An 11,759-nucleotide genomic window follows, 5' to 3' on the forward strand; every position below is an offset into this window, starting at 1 on the left:
AAGGGAGGGAAGAAGGAAGAAAGGAAGGAAGGAAGGAAGGAAGGAAGAAAGAAAGGAAGGAAGGAAGGAAGGAAGGAAGGAAGGAAGGAAGGAAGGAAGGAAGGAAGGGAGGGAGGAAGGGAGGGAGGGAGAGAGAGGGAAGGAGGGAAGAAGGAAGTAAAGAAAGAAGGTAGGAAAGAAGGAAGGAGGGAGGGAGAGGGAAGTGGAGAGAGTGGGAGAGAGAGAGAGAGAGAGAGAGAGAGAGAGAGAGAGAGAGAGAGAGAGAGAGGAGAGAGAGAGGCCCTGGTCCCACTTTCCTACCTCCCCAGCTGCTGGTACCTTTCCCTCTGAGATCATGTTCTTCTACTCTGTATCTATCCTGTATTCCATACCTGCCATTTCCCCCACTAGTATGTGAGCTCTTGGAGGGCTGGGACCATTTTGATCTTTCTTTGTATCCTCAGCATTTAGCACAGTGCCTGGCACACAGCAGGTGCTTAATAGATGCTTACTGACTGATCCAGATAGGCTGTTCCAGGGAAGAACTTCTTCTAACAGTACACATTAGCACTTACTTTGCATCATACAGTCTTAGAGATTTCCCTGGCACTGGGAAAATGCCCAGGGTCACACAGCCAGGATGGGTCACAGGCAGAACTTGAACCCAGCCAGTTATTTGTATGGCATTCCTGTAGCAGCACAGGAAAAGGATAAAAAAGTCTAGACCAAAATGTATTTAATGATTTCAATAGAGCTAAATTACAGCTATCTTACAACATGATACATCTCCCCAAAGCATTCTGGGATAACGTGGATATCATTCTTCAAAAAGAGAAGAATAAAACCAAATGGCTTGCAAAGCGTGTCTTCCACACAGGGTGCGTCAGATGAATCGAAACAGCCCAAATAGGAAGGGTAAGATTCTTTCAAGTAACAGGTACGAAGGTCTTTCGTCTTTTCAGTCTGTACAAGGCTCGGAGAAAAGGAGACCAGGACGCGTGGGACAAGTCTTAGAGAAGCGTGATCTCAGTCTGAAGGGCCAAAGTCAGCAACCTAAACAAAAGTGTCCAGAGTGACAAGCAGGCACTGTTCGACACTGTCTGGGTGTGGGGCGATCTCCTGTGGCCCGGCAGCAGAGGTTCCACCGTGATGTACCCATTGACGATTCGGATCCGAGGAAGTGGAGCTGGAGCGCTAGGAGAAGAACAGAAAAGAATGACAAGACTCATTACCTCCAAGCCAGGAAGCGATAGCACTGACGATGAAACAAACCACAGGTCCTTGAATAATGAAAAATGGCACAATCGATCAGTAAACAAGCATTTAAGTGCCTAACACGTGCCAAGTAGAACAGCTCACCCTTTTACGTACATTGTTTTAAAGAAGATAAATAATAATAGCTATTATTTATGGAGCTTATAAAGCGCTTTGCAAATATTATCTCATTTTATTCAAACAACCTGGGGGAGGATAGTGTCATTATTATGCCCATTTTACTGAAAAATAGGGAAACTGAAGCTGACAGAAGCTAAGTGACCTTTTCAGGGTCATACAGTTAGGACGTGTCTGACACTGGATTTTATTTCCGGTCTGCCAGAGTTCTGGGGACATCTTTCTAGCCACGGGGGCACCTAGCTGTCTCAAAACTCCACTCCACAATATCCTGGACAACAGTTCATCTAACCTTTGTTCATGGATACCTCATGAGGGGGAATCTACCCCTTCCTAAGGCAATCCGTTCTCCTTCTGGCCAGCTCTCTCTGCTGGGAAGCTTTTCATTCTGTTGAATTAAAATCCGCCCTTCTGCACTTCCACCCCCTGTAAGCAGCCCTGTTTTCTGAGCCCAAGACGGGCTAAGGAGGACAAGCCTAAACCTCGTCTGCACGGCAGATGCCACATCCCTCTCACAGTCCCCACTGCATAGGGGAAGACCTTCCTCAGACGCGTCCTCGCTGGGTAACCCTGAGAAAGCCACCTAACCTCTACTGAGCGCCCAGCACACAATAAGCCCTTGATCAATGTTTGGTGAATTGGCCAGCCTCAGTTTATTCATCTGTAAAATGACAGGGCTGGACTCAGTGACCCCTTGGGTAGCCTTTCAGCTCTAAATCTACGTTCCTACGACATTTGTGAGGAGATGAAAAGCAAGTGACAAGAAAAATTGTCCAAAAATGCAGGTTCAGGTCGCCTCGGTCCAAGAAAAGTGGGGAAGTGGAGAAGGCTTTCTCATATGGTCGGTCCTGCTGTCCCCGCCTAGCGCCTATCCCTCCTCCTCTGCCCTCCCCGCCTCCCTCTCTGTATCCTCCTCCCTCCTCCCTCTCTCCATCCTCCCCCTGTTCCCTCCCTCCATCCTCCTTCTTTCCATCTTTCCTCTTCCTCCCTCTCTCTATCCTCCCCCTTCCCCCTCTCTCCCTCTTCCCGTCCTCCCTCTCTGTATCCTATTCCCTCTCTCTATCCTCCCCCTTCCTCCTTCTCTCTATCCTCCCCCTTCCTCCTTCTCTCTATCCTCCCCATCCTCCTTCTCTCCATCCTCTCCCTCCTCCCTCTCTCCATCCGCCCCTCCCCACTCTCTCCATCCTCCCCCTCTTCCCTCCCTCTCTCCATCCACCTCCCTCTCCTCTCCCCCCCTTCTCATGCCCGCCTTTGGTCTCCCACCCTAGGGATGAAGGTCAGCGGCCCACCGAAACAAGAGCAAACCCTGACACTGACCTCTCCTCCAGGCGCACCCACAGGTCGCTGAATTGCCGAAGCCTCTGCTTTTTCAGCTGCTTCTTTTTCTTTTTCCTGTACTTCCTGTCCATCTTCTCCAAAAGGTCAGCATTCCCCGGCAGAAGCAGGTGGGGCAGCAGCACCTCCTCCTCCTCCTCCTCTTCCTCCTCCTCCTCCCCTGGCTGCCCGAGGGGACTGGATGCCTTGGAGATCCCATAGGGTGCGTGGGCAGGGGGAAGGGGGGACAGTGTGGAAGGGGTTCTCCTGGTCTTCTCACTGGCAAATAAAACATTTGAAAGGTCATGGGGAGGGAAATCAAATATGACCACCCCCACCCCATGTCACTAGCCTCACAACAAACAGACTCCCACAGAAACCAAACCAAAAAGGCAGCAGGAAGGCTGGAGAAAGAAGGAGCACACTTCTTGGGCTCTCATGCCAGCTAGTTCACATTAAGCACACCCTCTGGCTACTCTGTGTGACCGTGGGCAAGTGACTGGACCTCCCTGGGCCTCACCTTCCTCATCTGTAAAATGAATGGGTGGGTCTAGACTCCTAAATGTGTGAGCTTCTGGGCCTTAGTGACTGGCGGAGGGGGAAGGTGACGTGCTTAAAAATCACACTTTTTAGGGACAGGGACGGGCCCAGAGATTTTACTGGGATAGGACATTCCCTCCACCCAACCAGGTCAGCACCTTCTGGGCAGCTGGAGTCTCCCAACAGTTGCCTAGAACACTAGATGGGGCTAAATGGCTTGCCCAGGGTCATACTGCCAGTGCGTGACAGAGTCAGCACTTGAACTCGGCTCTTTCTGGGTATGAGGCCAGCTCTCTATCCCCTACAACAAGCTGCCTCTCCCGGCATGTCCCACACCCTTACACCCTCTCCAATCCCAATAAGAAGAGATTCCTTTTTTCTGTTTAATGCTCCCCCTCGCTCCCAACCTCCACCATTGGGAACACCTGCCGAAATCCCTGAAGGATGGGAAAGGGGAATGGAGGAGGAGCGTGCTTAATTCTGTTTGTGGGATGAAGCGAAGCACAGGTGACCACTATTCATTCCCATCTCACAAAGGCCCCACTCTGAAATCAATCAATGAGCAAGTAGCTAAGCGCCCACTATCCATGCCAGGCATTGGGAACAGACAGAAAAGTGAGCCCACCCTGCCTTCAAGGAGCTTATACTCTGCTGGAAGGGCCTGCCGCTGCTAGAGAAACTGAAGGGGGGATGGGGGGGCTGCAATGTGATAGAATGACAGCATGGATAGCTGTGATACGCAAACACCCCTCAGCGTGGGGAGTACAACGTCTGCCATACACCTCACCACCACCAGCAAGAGGGCAAATACACAAGTAAAAGCACATCCGTGTTTCCTTCCAAAGATCCTAAGTGTTTTCTAAAATAACAAGTGGACGGGGGTAGAGGCCGCTAGAGAGATACAGAGGATAGACTGCTGGGCTTGGAATCAGGAAGACCTGAGTTCAAATCTGACCTCAGACGTTTCCTTGCTGTGTGACCTTGGGCAAGTCACATCACCTCCAACTGCCTCAGTTTCCTCATCTGTACAATAGGGATAATAATAGCCTCTACTGCCCAGGGTTCTTGAGAGAACCAAATGAAATAATATTTATAAAGTGCTTAGCACAGTGGTGGGCATGTAACAGGCACTGTAGAAATGCTTATACCCTTTCCCTTCCCCTAAATAGCTAAGAGTCTGGAGGATCTGGATTCAAATCCCACCTCTGACCTGAGGCAAGGTTAAACTGCCCTCATTTTCTCATCCGTATAATGACAAGGTTTGACTCAATGACTTTTCAGGACCCTTTCAGCTCTAATACTATGATCCCCTGGTCTAGGCCTTTCCAGAGGACTCGATGCCATCCTCAAGGGCCTCACCAGGGAAAATGAGGACCAAGAAGTATTCTTGACAAAGAGTCCATTTCGCCCATCGCCCGCCCACTCCAGGGAGATACCGTAGCTCACACCTGACTGGTGGGGGAGCAAGGGAGGCGAGCCCCAGTGCTCGACAGCTCCTGGGGACTCCACCTCTTGGCCCCGGGTGACTAGAAGTCACCACCAGAACACACTCGGGAGTAGGTCCCCAGATGGGCATCACCCCTTGCTGCTGGCTCAGCAGGGGGTGAGGTTATGCGGCCTCTCACTTCATTCTGATTTTACAGAGGAAGAAACTCAGGTCCAGTTTAAGAGGCAGAGGCAGGATCCTGGTGGGCTCCTCTGCCTGCACCCTCTCTGTCCGCTCCCTCCCCAGTGAGCAGACACAGCATCGGGACCCAGCCTCGGTGTATGTGCCACGAGGCCTTTCCATCCCCAGAGGCAGGCTGAGAAGCAGACGCTATGGCTGGTAGCCAGATCTCCGAGCCAGAAGGGACTCCTGGTCCCCCCCTAGTGTTATTTGGTTAATGGCGGGTGCATGCCCCCCATAGGGCAAGGCTTCCCCATCTTGCAGCCAATACCAGGTGCTCCTCGGCACACAGGAGGAGATGGGAAAAGGACCCCATAGAGCTTCTTCCCCTGGAGGGGTCTGCCCTCTGCACTCCCTGCCCCAGCTTTTATCCAGCACCCCCCTTCAGGGGCTTCCCTTCTCTCTGCTTCAGACAAGCTCAGTCTGACTCAATCTTGTCTTTTCTCCAGTAACTGTCCTTTTGCCAGTCAGCCCAATTCTATATGGACAATTGGGGGAGGTATTCTTTCCACAGACTCCCACAGTCGAGGAAACCAAGGCAGACAGAGATCTGGCGACTTGTCTGGGGTCACACAGCTAGTAAGTGCCTGAGGGAGATTTTAACTCGGGTCTTCCTGACTACAGGCCCCATGCTCTGCCCATAAAGAACCCTGAGCAACCAAGGGACAGAGAGAGGGCCCTAGGAGGCCAGGAAAAGCCGAGATGGGGCAAAGCCAATGCCACGCTTTGCCTTTCTCACCATTGGCCTGGGACAGGCCTGGGCTAGGAGAGCAGCTTCCTTTCCCCCAAGCAATGGCCTAAGGGAGCAGTGACTTGGTTTCAACATGAGCTATGTGCCTGTCTCTCTTCCTTTTCCCTTTAACCTTCCCTACATGCCTGGATGATCCAAGCACTCTCAGCCCATTTTCAGATGGAGCAACACTTGCAAACGGCCAAGTCTCTTTCTGTGACTCGCCTGCTGCTGTATGCTCAAATTCCACTAGGTGACACAGTGAGGAATCTTGAGTTCTAATCCTGCCTCAGACACTAGCTGTGTGACCCTGGGCAAGTCACTTCACCTTTCTCATATTCCATTTCTCTTCTGTAAAATGGAGATAATGAGAGCACCAATCTTACAAGATTACAGTGAAAATCCCATTAGATGACACACAGAGTGCTTTCAAAAGATTAAAGCACTAGCTAAGCGTGTGCTATAATTATTATATTGGCCGAATGCACCTGGCACTAACATTTCAAGGTTTGCAAAGCACCTTCTAGAGGTTACCTTATTTGATCCTCAAAACAACCCTCGGTGGTAGGTGCTCTGATTATCCTCATTTTACAGATGAGGAAACTGAGGCTGGGGGACATTTGGACCCAAGTCTGGCACTCCACACACTCCACACACTGCCTTCAGAGCAGGATGACGTGGACGTGGCTTGACTCCTTGGCATACTCTTCTGGCCTCTGTCGGGGTTTCACATGCACTTAGGAAGGAAGCATTCTATTCTCCCCCTCAAACCTGATCAGGGGCAGTGTGACATATTTACAGGGTCCTAAACCTAGTCAGATAAATGTGGGTTCAAATTCCACCATGACATCAGGGAGATGATGACATGACTTGCAACTGACTTTGATTTGAGTGAAGGAAGGATGTGCAAAGTCACCAGCCTCACTTTCTCCTCCACAGCCATCTGGGTCCAGTGGCCAGATATTCATCAGGACGACTGGAGATGGACCAGGATGCAGTGGGAGACCCTGGCCCTTTTAAGCTAAGGTCTTTTCAGGTTTTCACTTTGAATGAGGTAAATAGGCCACTTTCAGAAATGAGTCAAGTATGGCCCTTTAAAAAAAAAAAATCAAACTGAGAGTGGAAGACCCTCAGGGTTGCTGGCCAAAAGAGAAACAGTCACTATTTACATTCATTCTGAGTCAGGAGGGCCCAAAAAATCACCATCAAGTAGTGCTTGGGCAGGGACCCACTGTCCAATCCATGAGCTCCGGAGTGGATTGGGTTTGAGGCTTGGTGTTTGAGAAAAAAATCTAGCCAGTAAACCCCAGAGGAGAGAGGGAGATCTTGACCCAGGATCCTACGAAGCTGCTGCACCTCCCCGGACCTCAGTTTCCTCATCTGTAAAATGAGGGAGTCGTACAACATGGTCTCTGAGGTGCCTTCCGGCTCTAGACCTGGGATCCTGCTTCCCAAATTTCTGTCTCCACTGAGGCCCAGCTCCCCTTTGGCTAGAGGATATCTCTGTTTGGCCATCTCTCCACCCCCTCAAAATTCACATGTCCAAAACCAAATGCGTCTCCCCCATCCAAGGGCTCTTCAGCCCTGCTGTGTCACTGTCGATCAGCATCAATGGTCTGCCAATCTTTAGCGCCATCTTTGACACCTCTCTTCCTCACTGCTGTCATTGAGTCTGGTCAATTCTCCCTTCAAAATCTCTCTCAAATTTACCCCTTTCTCTCTACTTCACTGGTCCCCACCTGCCTCCCAAGCCAGTCCTCACTCCAGGATTCCTGCCAGTACCTGGACATTAGTCTTCCCACTCCCAACTCCTCCCTTTCCATCCATCCTACAAACCACTGCTAGGCTAAGGTTTAAAGGCCAAGCCCATGGCATATGTAGGAATTTATTTTGCTTGACAATGCTGATTTCTTAGGAAGATTTTGATTTTCTGCCTTTTGGGGTAGAAGGGAGAAAGTAGAAGATATTTTTTAAAATGCTTGATAGCTGAAAAATTTGATTTTTCAAATAAATGTCATTACCATCATCTTTTCTCTAAATTCTTTGAAATCTGGCCTTCTTAAATCTACAGTATGCTTCACACTGTGCCTAACTTTCCTCTATCACAAATTCTTCAAATGAGATCGTCATCCCTCTCTGATCATATTCACCCCAGCCACCGAGAGGCAATTCTTAGTACCAAGAATGCTGGGTTCAAATCCTACCTGACACCTACTAGTTGTATAACCATAGGCAAGCCACTTAACACCTCAGTTTTCTCTTCTGTAAAACAGGGGTGATACTCTAGAGCACCCACCCTCCCAAGACCGTTTTGAGGTTTTGGTGAAACAATATATGTAATGAACAGTACAAAACTCAAAGGACTATGGAAATCTCAGTTTCCATCCTCATCCTCATCATCATTATTGTTATCATCATGCCACTCGTTCCTTTACCCGAGAATACTCAGGGCTTTTCATTGCCTGCCATCCTCATATCCAGATACGGCTTTCAAGAATGGCCATCATCTGACCCCTTCCACCTCGACATTCTGATTCCCATTCTGCCTCAGTGGGAATCCTCCACTTCAGACAGGGGAGATCTGCTAGATTTGGAGTCAAAGGACCTGAGTTCAAATGCTGTCTCTGCTACCAATCACTTTGAGACCTTAGGTAAGGCACTTAGTTGCTCTAGACCTCAGTTTCCACATCTGTAAAATGAAAGGGGGCTGGACTGCATACCTTCTAACAATTCTTTCCTATGTTACTTCGTCCCATCTTATCTTAGGCAAGCTGCAGTCCCGTCCCTCCAACCCAACCTTTAGTTTCGAATTCCTACTTTTATTTTGTCTCTTTGAAGATGCAGGCTATGTCTACTGCTTTATCATGAGCCTGCCGGGTTCTGTGCTGCTCTCAGTTTGACTGGTGCTCTCCCCAGGGCTCTTCTGACCATCACTGCTCATGCACGCCTCTATCCCCCAACACCGCTGTGGGCTCAGCTGCATTCGACAGAGACATCCTGTCACCCACCAAGTGTGGGATCTTGGGGAAGTCCCTTACCCTCTCTTAGCCCCGGGGGTTAAATGAGGGAGTCCGTCTACACCAGAGGGATCAAACATACTTCCGTGGACCCACAACACAACAGAGTGTAAGCCGGACCAGATTAAAACATTGTTGCTCAGTGGTTTTCCAGTCTTGTCCAACTCTCCATGATCCCATTTGGGGTTTTCTTGGCGAAGACGCTGGAGTGGTTGGCCATTTTCTTCTCCAGCTCATTTTACAGATGAGCAAAATGAGGCAAACAGTGTTAAGTGATTTGCCCAGGGTCACACAGCTAATGTGTGAAGTCAAAGTTGAGCTCAGCTCTTCCTGACTCCAGATTAAAATGTAATTGGGAAATATTTAACAAGATAAATTAAAATGCAATAAAACACAAATAATATCACATATTTAAACAAAGTCATGCTGAGGCCTGAAGGGATCCTTATGATAGGTGTTTCCTGTTTCTATCACTGTGCTAACATATGTCCTCATGCTAACATTTTTAAATTCTCATCACTATTTCCAGCAACCTCCCAATTGGAACAAAAGCCTCACTTACAGCCCTGGGTCTCCAGGATTGGAAAGCCCAAAATCAAAGACTCTGGGTGAGGGATACCAAATATTCAGATCAACACTGAGCATTTCACACAGTGGGACATTTCCAATTATCCTGATATTTCTAAATATTAAGATATTTGTCATCACAAGATCATGTAGGCAGTCTGATGTTTCAGCTACGAGCTAAGTGAGAATGGGAAAACTCTATTACTAATAACAGCCATGAGATGGTTATCCCTGTGCCAGGGATGGTCCCACTGAAAGGAACACAGACTATGAAATCAGAGGACTTAGGTTCAAATCCTGCCCCGGATACGTATTTCCTATATGACCTTTAGCAAGTAACTTAACCTCAATATCTTTATGTCTTTATTTTCCAATTACATGTAAAAATAATTTTTAACATTCCTTTAATTCAATATCTTAATTTGTAAAATGAGGGGGTTTGGACCACATGGTTTCTGAGGTCCCTTCAGACTCTCACGCTATGATCCTAGAAAGCTAAGAACACTTCCTTTTTTCTTTTTAGACAATCGGGGTTAAGTGACTTGCCCAAGGTCACACAGATAATAAGGGTCAAGTATCTGAGGCTGGATTTGAACTTAGGTCCTCCTGACTCCAAGGCCAGAGCTCTATCCACTGCGTCACCTAGCTGCCCCTAAAAACACTTCTTAGAGATCAAATCACTCCCACTTGGGGCTGAAAGCAGCTTTAAGCCCTCACAACCCCAGACAAAGCCTAGGTAACCTTGCCTTCTCATCCTCCTCTCTGGTGACAGATTTCCAAGAGGAATCCAAAAAGAGCCCTTTAAAGGGAGAAGGCCCTGGTTCACAGACATATAATATTATTTTATAATTGTGGAAAATGTAATTAATATTATAATTACGTTGTTGTTCAGTTGTCTTTCAGTCATGTCCAACTCTTCATGATCCTAATTTGGGGTTTTCTTGGCAAAGATACTAGAGTGATTTGCCATTTCCTTCTCCAGCTCATTTTTACAGATGAGGAAACTGAGGCAAACAGGATTAAGTGATTTGCCCAAGGTCACACAGCTAATAGGTGTCTGAAGCCACATTTGAACTCAGGAAGAGGAGTCTTCCTGACTACAGGCCTACACTCTATCTACTACACCATCTAGCTGCCCCAATACTATAATTATTATTATATTATTATAAGTCCTAATATAATATTATGATATTAACTATATTATTTATATAAAATGTATACTTGGTTATGTTATTAATTATATTATTTATGGCATATGATATAAATAATTATATTGCTTGTTACATATTTCTAATATTTATTCTATTATTGCAATATTGTATTATAGTTAGAACATTCTGGTATTAATTATGACAGTATATAGCATTTTAAAGTTTGCAGAGCACTTTCCATATGTTATCTCATTTAATCCTCATAACAACCCTGGGAGGTAGGTATTATTATCATTATCATTATTATTATTATTATTATATTATTATTATATTATTATTATCCCTAATTTACAGATGAGGAAACTGAGGTTGAGAAAGGTTAAATGGCATCATGGAGAGATAGATTTAGAGTTAGAAAAGACTTTAGGGTGTCTTACCCTGAGGTCTATGAACTTTTAAATACATATATACATTTAAAAGTATTTCAAGATAATCAGTTTCCTTTGTAATCTGTTACATGTTATTTTATGCATTTAAGAACTTTACTCTAAGAAAAGGTCTAGAGGCTTCACCAAAAGGATACAAGGCACAAAAAAGTTAAGATTCCTGTATCTTGGAGGTCATTTCGTCCAGGGCCACCAGCAAATTCATGTCAAAGGCTGTTTCTATACAAAGGACCCCCATCCTGCCAGGGCCTGCTCTAAGGATGCAAGAAGGGAATGGAAGATTGTCTCCTTGTACTGCCAGGCCTGTATTAGAAATTCAGGGGCCAAGGTGGTCCCCACCCTGCTGGAACTAAGGATAAGGCAGAAACAGGCAACCAACCTTAAGAAGTCAGGGGAGGAGCTGGCACAGGTATAATCTATATCAAATTGCTTACCATCTCAGGAAGGGGGAAGGTGAGGGAGGGAGACAGAAAATGTAGAACTCAAATATTTTTCAAAGTGAATGTTAAAAATTGTTTTTATAATTGGGGGAAAACCAAAATATTATTAAAAACGGTGGGAGGTGGCAGCTGGCCTCAGCAGACCCCAAACCAGAGTAGATGCCCTCTCAGGTGGTTTCCTCCTCTAACAAGTCTACGGTGTTACAACTGGCCAATGCTAAGGAAGCCTGGACATTTAAGCTGGGTCAGCAGAGCTCAAGAATTCAGCAAAAACAAACAAATGGGGCATCACCTACCTACTGCTGAGTGCTCAAGCCCACATGGAGGTCCGGCAGAGACAAGGCGGATGAGATGGCCTCAGACCTAGGAACTGAATAAAAAGGCATTTGGACCATTGCCCACAGCAAAGGGGAACTGGAAGCCACACAGCCAGGGCTAAGGCCAGAACGAGAGCCTTCAGGCACGGGTTGAGAGCGTCTGTCCCCTGCAGGTGGGAAGTTTAGGAGGGGATATGGAA

General features: G+C 47.2%; 1 protein-coding gene across 3 annotated transcripts in view; it reads right to left on the reverse strand.

Annotated features, from left to right (window-relative positions):
• Positions 1 to 698: 698 nt before the first annotated feature.
• Positions 699 to 11,759, reverse strand: part of TRABD2A (TraB domain containing 2A) — a 62,380-nt gene continuing 51,319 nt past the window's right edge. For 2 of the 3 annotated variants that reach the window (XM_020969510.2, XM_020969508.2), the window contains 2 exons: positions 2,689 to 2,964; positions 699 to 1,173 (listed from right to left, as the gene is read on the reverse strand). In XM_020969510.2, coding sequence (XP_020825169.1) covers positions 990 to 1,173; positions 2,689 to 2,964 — 460 coding nt within the window. In that variant the 3' untranslated portion in view covers positions 699 to 989. Of the gene's footprint in view, positions 1,174 to 2,688; positions 2,965 to 11,538; positions 11,613 to 11,759 lie in introns of those variants that run through there. The other variant, XR_002321164.2, reaches the window with a different exon arrangement.

The sequence above is a fragment of the Phascolarctos cinereus genome, unplaced genomic scaffold (genome assembly GCF_003287225.1).
Source record: "Phascolarctos cinereus isolate Bilbo 61053 unplaced genomic scaffold, phaCin_HiC Scaffold_2;HRSCAF=192, whole genome shotgun sequence".
NCBI classification, from domain to species: Eukaryota; Metazoa; Chordata; class Mammalia; order Diprotodontia; family Phascolarctidae; genus Phascolarctos; species Phascolarctos cinereus.